Source organism: Thermobia domestica, chromosome 18, assembly GCF_964235325.1.
Source record: "Thermobia domestica chromosome 18, izTheDome1.hap1.1, whole genome shotgun sequence".
Classification (NCBI taxonomy): Eukaryota; Metazoa; Arthropoda; class Insecta; order Zygentoma; family Lepismatidae; genus Thermobia; species Thermobia domestica.
Window position 1 is genome coordinate 1,894,897 of NC_137471.1, and position 12,420 is coordinate 1,907,316.

The following is a 12,420-nucleotide window of genomic DNA, read 5'->3' on the forward strand; positions in this document are numbered from 1 at the left end:
TTAGAATAACATTTTCACGATGAAATATGTGTAACTATTGAGTCAATTTTTCCCATCAGTGATGATTCCTATTTTTTGGCGATTTCAATATGTTGCGGATGAAATGTATTAGTAACGAAAATACTGAGAATTCACATTGAGCACGATAGGCTATGTGGTCCTGAGGGAATGTCATGGTTCTCGGGGAGAAATTTCTTCCCCCCCCCCTTCCGGGCCGATCCTTGAAATCACCACTGGACCCCTAGAATCAATTCTGAAGCTATTCTACAATCTAATCTAAAATCTACTTCAGTACCAATACTGTAACAAGTATCTCTCGCTTATTTTATTTAAGGTAAAAGTTGTTTGTCCATTCTTTGACCTTGTATTCAATATTTGTAGGAGCGGAAGCAAAATATCCTGCAATCTTCTTTCAGGAATTGGTATATATTTTTAAATTGGTTGCCATCAATATGTCATTTATTATCGCTTAATCAGCTCAACGAATTCGGTAAACTCATTAACATACTCAAATATTTTGTCAGCACGGAGCATATGCATTTTATACAACAACAGAAACTGCTACGGGCTAGCAAAGGGTGCGTTGAAGCACCCCTAGCCATCCTCTTGACTTACGGGAAGGTTGCGGGCTTGTTTGACCCTGCGGGAGAACTCTGCAACGCAAATTATCACGTGTCCCGTACGTAGCCCCTAAGTAACCCGCAGAATAACTATGCATACGGCCCTAACTCTATTGCCTATGGAACCCGGAGGTTCAATGCCGCGTTCACAAAAGCTCTCCATTGACTTCTATCCTTAGCCAACTGGATCCAGTTTCTACTTTGTATTACTATTTCTGCGAGATATTGTCTTCCCATTTGCGCCTAGGTCTTCCTAATGGTCGTTTTCCCGATTGATCTTCCAGTTAAAGACTTTGAAAGCATTCCTTTTTTCATTCTGGCTGCACGACCTGCCCACCTCGGCCTCCTAAATTTGATGACCCTAAGAACGTTCGGTAAACCGTATAAATTATACAGTTCGTCGCTATGAAGTTTCCGCCATTCCCCATACCCGTTCCCCTTGGGTCAGAATATTCGTCTTAGGATCTTATTTTTAAATACTTTCAGTCTGCGTTCTTCCCTCAGAATAAGCGACCATGTTTCGCAGCCATACAGAACAAAAAGCACCATTATCATTTTATATATGTTAAGCTTCAAATTCCTCGACAGAATTTGCGACGAAAAGAGATTTTGAACTATAATAGCACGAATTCCCTGCTTTTAGTTGACATTTAATTTCTTCGGTGAATATGTTTTTAGTTTGTTAATATTGATCCTAGATATTTGAAGGTATCCGTTTTGTCAAAAGTATTATTTGATATTTTAACGCATTCATAATTTTCCGTATTACGATCCCGACGAACTTTCATGTATTTAGTTCTCTCGGCATTTACTTCTAAACCTATGTCCCTTCAAGCGTATACTAAGACCTCTGATTTTTTTTTATTGTAAATTTAATAAGGGATGATAGGAGAACATCATCAGCATACGACATAAATATAAGTAAACAAAGAATAAAATGATAAGCAAACAGAGAAAAAAGTGAACAAGGAGCAAATAGATAAGTAAACAAAGAATAAATAGATAAGTAAACAAATAATAAATTGATAAAGAATAAATTGATAAACAAAGAATAAATTGATAAGCAAACAGAGAAAACAGATAAGTGAATAAGGAGCAAATATATAAGTAAACAAAGAATAAACAGATAAGTAAACAAAGAATAAATTGATAAACAAAGAATAAATTGGTAAGAAAACAGAAAATAGATAAGTGAACAAGGAGCAAATAGATAAGTAAACAAAGAATAAATAGATAAGTAAGCAATTAATATTGGCAATTTAAGAACTTATTATTATTGCTCAAATATTAAACAAGATTGCACAATACGAAAACAAGTATTGCTTTCAATGGAAACCAATGAAGTTAGGCAACATTTCCAAAGTAAAAATCAAGTCTGGATTCAAGTATATTATAATGGCAGCTACACTCCTCCTGTTAGGCATGGAGTTTACAGCACACCTAGAAATCAAATATTTTTAAGGATTTTGGTTTGCCAAGACTACTCTCGTACGTACACTCATGTCCAAAATTATTGTCGCATGTCTATAACTGTCTTCTTGTAACAATACAATTTGATAATGATTTTGCAGAGTACTGCTAATACTGATACTTTGTGTATAATCGGGAAATGTATATTTGTGGTAAATTTCATAGGAAATGAATTATAAATACGAAAATTAGAATGAGTAAAACAAAATGTTGCTAAGTGGACAAGAAAGTTTTATTTTCGTTTTATTGTTCGTATTTACTGCTCTTTTGACATGAAATTTGCCATCTTTGCCGATTGTATACATACTAACATTGTAAGAAATACTGGGCGAATTCGTTATCAAACTATATTCCTACAACAACATATTTATAGATATGCGACAATAATTTTGGATATGAGTGTACATACGTATTTAGTTTGTCTGTGTGTCCGTCAGGAAAACGGAATCTCAAGAAGTATTTGATGGATCACCATCAATTTTGGCCAGGGTGTACAGCGTCAGAGGCTAGGGATTGATTTCGTTGGTGGATGTGTTCATTCCAGATGATCCCAAGATATGAACAATCAAAAATAAATCCCTATGTATTCTTATGGGAGTAATTATGGATATTATCCTTGTTAGATATGCTACCCGCAGTGCCATTGAGATTAGTGGGTTAGTATATTGCTCAGGATGCCAACATACTAATCTTTGAGTTTTACGTCCCACGGTTATGCCGGTTAGGCTAAAGGAGACGGTGATTATGAGAAATGAATGAAATGGTGGAATGAAGAAAGTGGGAGGAAACGGGAGAACCCCGAGAAAACCCACGCACACGGTGTTTGTCCACCACAAAGTTCACTTGGCGGGGGTTGGGATCGAACCCGGGACCCCAAGCACCAGAGGTGAACGCTCTACCACTGAGCCACCGCGGCCCCTAACATACTAATCTGTCCATGGAATAGAAAACTAAAATAAAAGTAAAATACTTTCAAGCAACACTGTGACATTACGACTTGTTATTCACGGAGCAGATCCAGCTTGCAGACCACCATTTGGGCATCACTGGGCTATAGTATCAAGAGAGAAATAACACCGGTTTCCCATCCCCTTCCAAAAAGTTCTGATTATACACTAGATTGATTGGTAAATATATTGCTTTTTTTTTTAAAAAAAAAAACATTGCATTTAGAAATAAATAAAAGAAAACAATTTATTAAATAACTCACGCGGCTTGCTTTCGATAGCGTGGATCCCATAGGTTTGGTACAGAAGCTCAACTGCAAACGGCACCGTCACCCCACTGGAACCAAGACAGCCATTCTTCCTGCACATTTACACATACACGAAGTACGCACGCACAACCACTTTCCACGGTCATGAACACCAAGAAACCCACTATGCACTAACAACAGTGTGTGATGTTTACATCAACATACGCACACTCTGAAACAGTGCGGCGCATTTTTCGGAATCCCAAACAGAAGCGACATTACCACATAACAACCACTGCACTACAGCAACTTAGCAAAGCAGCTCATGGTGAAGACATGGGTCAAGGCGGGGGGGGGGGGGGGCTAGAAGGGAAATTTTCTTTTTGTAAAAAAAAACAATATATATATAAAACGTGCACGTGAATCGGTCGCGTGCCAAGCTAGGGGGCGTGCGGGGGAGGCACTAATCGCTCGTCCGCTTCTTTCTCTTGTGTTGTGAGTCAGGACGCCAAACACAATATCTGAGTCACTACTAGCAGCTCCGGACTCATACGAACTTAGCCGAACGCGTCCGAATGCAACCTCATCTCTTTATACTATACGAAGTAAGTTTCTTTAGGAGAAAAAAGGGGAGAAGATCAAATACGAAAAAGGTAAAGAAAGAAAAAAAACGAAGCGACAAAGACTGTGAATGCAGGGGAACTAACTCTCACAAAATTAACACTGCTTTTCTACTTTTCTACAACGAAAATAAATACCTATTTTTTTCTTTTCTTTCTCTGACATTTTATTTGAAATGAAGTATATCTATATTGATCACGTACTCAACAGTTACTTTTTTTTTCCCTTTAAGCAGATGACAGTTTTTTTTTTCTGACACGGACGCGGAAGTAAAATGCGGAGACACTAACCTTTTGCCGTGACTTATTCAGACACAAATACATAAACTAAATAAACCACGAAACGACGACTTTAAAAAAATAAACAAAGAAAAAGGCATTGCACGACTGTCCTAAAATAAATGTAAATATAATCGTGTCTGATGAATATATTGTCTCTATCTGAATAGAACAAGACATAGGATATACCTAAAAGCTTGTATCCCAAATGTTATTAAATGATTCCTAGTTATAAGGATATTTCAAAAAGTTTTCAGCCTGACACAGAAATATCGCGGCATCATGGTAATATGCAGTTCATGGTATATAGTGCCATCCACGTAAGAACGCCATCGTAATAAGAAGTTAGTGGTATATAGTACCATCCATGTAAGAACGTCATAGTAATAATCAGTTCATGGTGTATATAGTGCCATCCATGTAAGAACACCATAGCAATAAGAAGTTTATAGTATACAATTCCATCCATATAAAAACGCCATGGTAGTAAGCAGTTCATGGTATAGAGTGCCATGTATGTAAGAATGTCATGGTAATAAGCAGTTCATGGTATGGAGTGCCATCGATGTAAGAAATAATTATCACTTTCAACTGTACAACTGTACCAGTTTGTTGAATCCAGTCCTTTGAATCAGTCTCTGTGCTCGAACTCACATACTGCATGACAATACTCCAGTCCACACGGGTGTTGTTGGCGAGGCTGCAGTGAAAGATTATGGCTTCGAGAATCAGCATCCACTCCACAGCCCAGATTTAGCACCGTAGTCTTGTCAACGACAGGCGTATGGAGCATTGTTAATGCTGTAAGCAAGCTCAACACACAACAACTGATTCAAATGACAACCTCCAACGAACAGAAGCAGCTAGATCGTTGAAACATACATTATTTCCTTCATAGATGGCATTATTTCCTCCATTACTGGTGACGCGATATTTCAATGTCAGACCAGAAATTTTTTGACACACCCTCGTATATCAAATAACACGACGCAAGACATTTCCGGAAAGCTAGTATGCCAAAATGCTATTACATAAATTCCTAATTATTTTAATAACCTTCCATAAAACGGAAAACTTTTGAGACCCAGGTAATTATACGTCATAAGATATGGAAATATGTAATTAAAGTGTGGGACAAACTTGATAGCGTGTGGTCTAAGCGAATCAAAGATGGCTGTGACGCGACGTTGTCATGGGCAAAAAGGTGACACAGTAAAGCGAGAGCAGGTGACCAGATGGGATAAAGACGTGGCAACACCGCACCCCTTTCATTTGCTAATACCGTTTAAAGGTAACTCGGAACCCCCGCCTCTGAACATCATGATGTTTGTCTAAGACTTTAATTAATTTGCCAAGATTTTTGTAGATTCTCCCATGGTAATCACGCATGCATCTATGGAGTTCTTTCAATACGCCAAACAAGATTCGCCTTGGTTCAATTCTATGTGCGGAGACAAATACAGTAGACTATATGACTTCATAAAGATGTAAGTGTCTAAAGTTACTTGTAGAAGACCCCAGTAATTATGTCCTTAAACTGTATGTCCTTGTCCTTGTTTAAGGACTTATGTCCCTGTCCTTAAACTGTATTAAACAATAATAATTAAAATTACTATCACAAAGTTATTTGTCGTTTCAAATGTCCAAATTATCCTCTGCTAATAGGATTGTGGCTTCAGATCCCGGTGCAGACACTAGGTCGAAAAGGTGTAACAGGTTTTGCAGGCCCAGTGAATTTTTTTTCCCGAAAATCATTTTCCAACAAGAAGCCACGCAAAAGTTTGAAAACCACTCACTGTAAGCTACAATATTTTTCAAATAATATTTCCTTGTGGGGACCTGCTGCTTTGTCTAACCGGTTCATTTGTTTATTTATAATTATTTCAGGGTATTAACGTCTTACGATTATGTTTTTGAGGCTAAGGAAGACGATGATTAAGGCAAATGAATAATGATGGAAGAATTGGTGGAATGTGGACGTGGAAGGAAGCGGAAGTACCCGGAGAAAACCCAATGGCACGTTGTTGTCCACCACAAACTTACTTGACCTGGGATCGAACCAAAGATCCCAAGTAAGAGAGGTAAGTGCTCTAACACTGAGCAACCATGTCCCCTCCTGTAGGTGTCCACTCCGGTCCCAGCATGTGCCTAGTGTGAATGCGGAAAATCCCGGAAAAACCTCACTGGGCCTGCAAAAGCTGTTACACCGTTTCGACCTAGTGTCTGCACTGGGATCTGAAGTAGGGATGGTACCGAGACCGAGACCAGTCTCGGTCTCGTCTCGGTCTCGTCTCGAATTATCGAGACGAGACCGAGACCGAGACGGACTTTTATATACCGAGACGAGACCGAGACCGAGACGGACTTTTAAATACCGAGACGAGACCGAGACAGACCTCTATAAATCGAGACGAGACCGAGACGAGACTTAGGTCAGTCTCGAAAGTCTCGGTCTCGTCTCGAATATTGATATTGATAGATACTAAAATTGCCTTCACAGAAAATTTGTTTCGTTGCTGTGTTAGATAATATGAGAACAGTTGACTGATGTACAGTGACGTATTTACGGGGTGGTTATCGGGCCCAAACCCCTCCCAAAATAAATTTGTGATAATTTTTTGCATTGCACGTACAACGCAAATGTTTTTTACTCGTTCCTCAAGCATCTCCCGAAACAAAATACACTGCTGATGCAAATAGATTTCTCTCTCTGTCTCTTTGTCTCTCTCTCTCTCTCGCTATATATATATATATATATATATATATATATATATATATATATATATATATATATATATGGCCGCAGTGCCACCCAGGTCCGCCCTGTATGGGTTCCCGGAACCCAACTTTAATTTTAAATGGAAGCAAGGGGTGAGTGGTACCTCGTTCGATAGATCTTGAAAAACTAAAAAGCGTTGTGGCAAAAAAATCTTTCATATTGGGCACTGCATTCAAAATGGGCGCCAATACATGTTGCCTCTATCAGATACAGTAAAACGTGCAGTACCACTAATATGAAAACGTTTGAACATAAATGAACCGAACAAAATCTCAAATAGAAAATGTCATGTGGCACATCTATTGATATTGTCGCGGAGACTCCCAGGGCCGCCCGTCATGGGGGCCCAGGGCGCAACTTCAAAATTGTAAATGGAAACATAGGGTGTGTGATACTTCGTTCGACTTATCTTTAAAACCTAAAGAGTGCTGTTGCAAAAGAATGTTCATATGAGTCACCGTTTTCAAAATGACCACCAAGACATGGTACCTGTATCAGGTAAAACGTCCAGTATCACTAATATGAAAACACCAGAACAAATATTCGAATAGGAAATCACAGAGTGTATTTATCATTCTATAGCTCTGGAATGTTGCAACAGTCGAAAAGATGATTAGAGTGAAAGTGCCATAATGGAGAGGAATAAATCTAACTCCTAGAAAATTATCGCTCCAACCTCACTCTGTACGTGAGTGAAACAGGAAGAATCGGTGAAATTGCAAATGGGAGCCTTAGTTTTTGCAAATTGTATCTACGAAACAAAGTTACTTGAAATGTGTTTTTATAAGAGATAAATGTCTCTGTAATGGGATAAAGTATGTAAAATTCTTGTTAAATGGTACCTTCCATTTTGATTGCGGACAATGGTTTGATGCAAAAATGAATCAACTGAAATGCGAAACCAATTTGTCGAGCAATGCAATTTTAGAACAATGTTTACAAACGTTGGTTTTGTTCAACAGTCGTCTGCATGATATTGGTTCGCTTCTTTTCCTTCTATGTCTTCTTGCATATGATAGAATATGAGTTTCACTGAGATGTCTACAGTTACATTCCGAATAACTTTCAACGGTAATTTCAGTTGTGATCCTTAGTAACGAAACGGTACATACTGATGCAGATATGTCGCAAAAATCTTGTACGCAATGCATTAAATTATCAGGGGCGAAGAGTCGGGTAAAATGTTATTAAACTTGAATTTCACCTTATTTTTATTCACCTTATTTCACTTTATGTTTATTCATTATAGTACCAGTCATTTGAACACAAGTGTGTCAGACAAACCATATCTATTGCAAATAAAACTGAGGTTCTCATTTGAGATTTTTACCATTCATTCCCGCTTCACCTATTTACGGACAGAGATCGGAAAGATAATTTTCTATCATTTCCTCTTTTGCATCATGTCAATTATACTTTAATAATCTTTATCTCCGTTGCATTATACTCGAGCCGTGGAATGATAAATACCCTCTGTGCTTTCCTATACGAGTTTTATTCTGTTCATTTATCTCCAACTATTTTCATATTAGGGGTCTAGTTGTACTGGACGTTTTATCTGATACAGGCACCATGTCTGGCGGCCATTTTGAAAACGGTGACCCATATGAAAAATCTTTTGCTACAACACTGTTTAGTGTTTCAAGATTTATCCAACGACGTATCACTTGATCCATATTTCGGTTTAAAATTTCTAAGTTTGGCCCCCTTAAAAGGCAGCCCTGGGAGAAACGCGAGAACATTACGCGAGACGCGCCTCATGCCTTTCCTGTTTCATTTTCTGACTGTTCGTTTATCTCCAACTGTTTTCATAATAATGGTACTGGACGTTTTATCAGATACAGGCACCATGTCTTGGCGTCCATCTTGAATACGGTGACCGATATGAAAAATATTTTGTCACAACGCTTTTTACTTTTTAAAGATCTATGGAACGAGGTATTACTCGCCCCATCTTTCCATTTAAAATTTTAAAGTTTGGCCCTGGTATCCCATGAAAGGCGTCCCCGGGAGGCGCCGCGACGACACCATTCAGTGTGCCCCATGGCATTTTCTATTTGAGTTTTTGTTTGGTTCATTTATGTTCAACCGTTTTCGAGATATGTCCGTGGAAACATTAAAATGGTCCATCCTGGATATATATATAGTCACGGACCAGTATATGATCAAGATGGGGCTAAACCATGGTTTGCGCTTTATCCAGTGTAAAGAAAGTAGGATTGAAGCCCATTTTATCCAGTGCATACCTGAGAGTTAAGGGGGCTATAGTCCCTATAGCCCTCCCCTAGAATCTGCGATATATATATATATATATATATATATATATATATATATATATATATATATATATATATATATATATATATATTGAAAATGCTGAAATTTTGTACCAAGTTGGGTAATTCTTCTTTATACTCTGCAATATCACTAGATAAACAAGCAATGTTGCTAAAGCAAAATAAAGTTGCGTTTTCTCAAATTGCGCAATGTGAAGTATTACATATTTCTAATTTAGTTATTTAACAAAACCACAATAGCCCATACATTATTTAGTGTACCTTGGAAATCTCTAATAACGCAAATGGGATGGACGGTGCAATGCGCATCAACTGTACCATAGCGTCAAATACTGTGATCATGGTATAATATATTTCGAATGAATGAAGGAACTAAGTTACAAGAAATGGAAAATTTAAATGTTTCTAGAGATTTTACTTCGAAAAAGCTCTGATATATCACGTCTCATCATGCAGATGCTTCCAAAAGACTTAAATGATTATAACGCCATTTACAACAATTGTTATTTCAAATCGTTTCAGAGATACCAAACACATTGGTAGTGATTGTTATACTGCTTAAAATGACGTATTTGTATTAAATTTTTATAATGATTATTGCTTTCCTTTGCTTCTATAACATTACAACAATAGTTTTTGGTGGTTTTAATTACAAGTCGCAGTTACATTATTTTAAGCAGTGTTGTCCACTTAAATAAATTGCTAAATATTATTCTAAATATGTGCAAATAACGCAGATAAACTGCAAACTATTTTAAAATTGCTCGTAATTTGTTTCATGGTGCAAGAATGCTTTCAAGAGACGACGTTTTTCACAGTCTTTGGGCTACTTATAATGTTAATGTTTAAGTCTTCGTTCCAGCAACACATGTAAATGCAAATTGAAACTGATACATTTTCAGTAAGACTAGTTGTTCCCCCTAAGCTTTAGGCCTGGTGTACACTTTATATTAAGACCGTGCTTAATTAAAGGTACTAATTACACCCTAATTACATTTCACTTGCTTTAGTTTGACCACCGACCACCTCAAACTCGATCCATACCATATAGCTATATGCAATTATTCAAGGACTTACAGTTAGTAATACACAGTGTTCACTTTTGTTTTGTTTTGTTTTAGTTTAACGTCCCACAGTTATGCTAGGCCGGCTAAAGGAGACGTGGAGCTAATGATTATAGTGGAATCCGAACCACTTCAGTCGTTCAACTTTACCCCTACCAGAAATCGAACTCGGGACCACGCGAACCGAAATCAAGAGTGCTAGCCGCTAGACCAAATGGGGGTCCTCACATTGTGTTGATTTAAATCATTCAGTCAGTGTTGCCAGATCTGAAGATTAAAAAGTAGCGTGTCTGTAGGCCTACTCCGAAAGTAGCGAATTCGAACTATTTGTAGCCCAAATATATAGAAATTGATGGTGCTAATGAAATAATTTAATATGAGCTAGAAAATGTGCTGGTCGTATTGCAAGAAGAAATTATGATCGACGGACGAAAACAATTCTAGACTGGATCTCACGGGACAAAAACAGCCTAGGAAACCTCCCCATACAAGAAGGTGTGACGAAATCAAGAACCACGGAGGAGTAACCTGGAAAAGAATTGCCCAAGTTAGATAGTTGTGGAGAAGACTTGGAAATACCTTCATCTAGCAATGGATTGATAATGGTTGATTATGATGATGGTGATGATTTTATTATATCTAAACCTCGGAGGTAAACTAAACCAAGTCATAATTTCGTAATTTTACAGAAGCGAAAAACCGGTTCCTCAACTAAGACTAAATATATAACTTTTACTAGGTAAGGTAGGGTAAAAATGGATCCAAAATTTACTGAAAGTCATAGAGCGAAAAAAATATTTTTGACTATTCAATCCATCATGTTGCAGCTAAACTACGAAAATTAATACAAAAGAAACCTAGAAAGTTAAGAATCACTTGTTTTGGCGAGTGAGAAAAAATAGATACAGATAACTCGAATTACCTATATACTTATATAATATGTATATCCATGTTTCGCAAGTCAGTTTTAATCAATATAAAATTTCAACGTAATGAACGCAAGATTAGTCTTCTCGAATAAAGATTGCATGCACCGTTGAGAGCTCAGGAATAAGATTAATCTATGTTACGGCACTGGATATGTGCTTACGTAATACATTACCACCTTATGAACTTCTATAAGAAACAGAATGCATTTAAAATAAGACGCGAATTATACAAAACATCGGACTTTGAATCTAACTTGTTTTGTGATCCAACCCGAGACCTCACATAGCAAAGATTAGTGTAGTAGCTCCCACCACAAGGTTCAGGACGTTCGTGTTATAAAGTGTCAATTAAACACGGAGATGTGAAACGGTAATATAGCATTTCATCAATTTCAAACAAAATACGTATATTGTAGTAATTTTACCCTATTTGTTAAGATAATGAACGTTATATTTTGTTTTTAAAATGGCAGTCAAAGCAGAATGTATTGAATAATAAATGAGAAATTGTAAAGTTTCAATTTCGGTACGATTAAATACATTCGTGCTGCTATGTGTTGCGTTATCCGTTAGGAGGTATTGAACAATTCTGATTCAAAGGAAGGAAATAAACTACTGTATAGTACTGGAGTTAATTTAATAGAGTTTAATTGTATACGCAGTTCTGAGGCTATATTAGACAAAGTCTATTGCTGAAAGTGAAATCTGGGTTCTATTAGGGTTTTAGCGTGATATACCCACTGATCATTGAACCTGGAATACGCACATGGAAAGCATTAGCACTAGCAAATTAGCTACGAAGAGGTACACCATACCCTAATTCTAAGTCAAAATGGAAGGAAAAAATAAGCGGAAACGACAGACTGTACCTGAATAATACTTTCACTATTTTAATTTCACAGTATTTATTTCGAGACTTTCGAGACGAGACCAAGATTTGGTACTCGAGACCGAGACCGAGATCGAGACAAGCATCTGATGACCGAGACGAGACCGAGACCGAGACGGTGATTTTTCACTCGAGACGAGACCGAGACCGAGACAGTTATTTATCAACCGAGACGAGACCGAGACTGTACAAAGTCTCGTCTCGTCTCGTCTCGATACCATCCCTAATCTGAAGTCACAATACTATTAGCAGAGGGTAATAAGCAAAAAAATAAAACT

At 37.5% G+C, this 12,420-nt stretch overlaps 1 protein-coding gene across 4 annotated transcripts in view; it reads right to left on the reverse strand.

The window, feature by feature from the left end:
* Window positions 1-12,420, reverse strand: part of LOC145675969 (uncharacterized) — a 617,917-nt gene that overhangs the window by 127,056 nt on the left and 478,441 nt on the right. The window contains exon 1 of one of the 4 annotated variants that reach the window (XM_081746795.1): window positions 3,301-3,703. The exons of the other annotated variants lie outside the window; for them this stretch is intronic. Coding sequence (XP_081602921.1) covers window positions 3,301-3,330 — 30 coding nt within the window. The 5' untranslated portion in view covers window positions 3,331-3,703. Of the gene's footprint in view, window positions 1-3,300; window positions 3,704-12,420 lie in introns of those variants that run through there. 4 annotated transcript variants of the gene reach the window in all.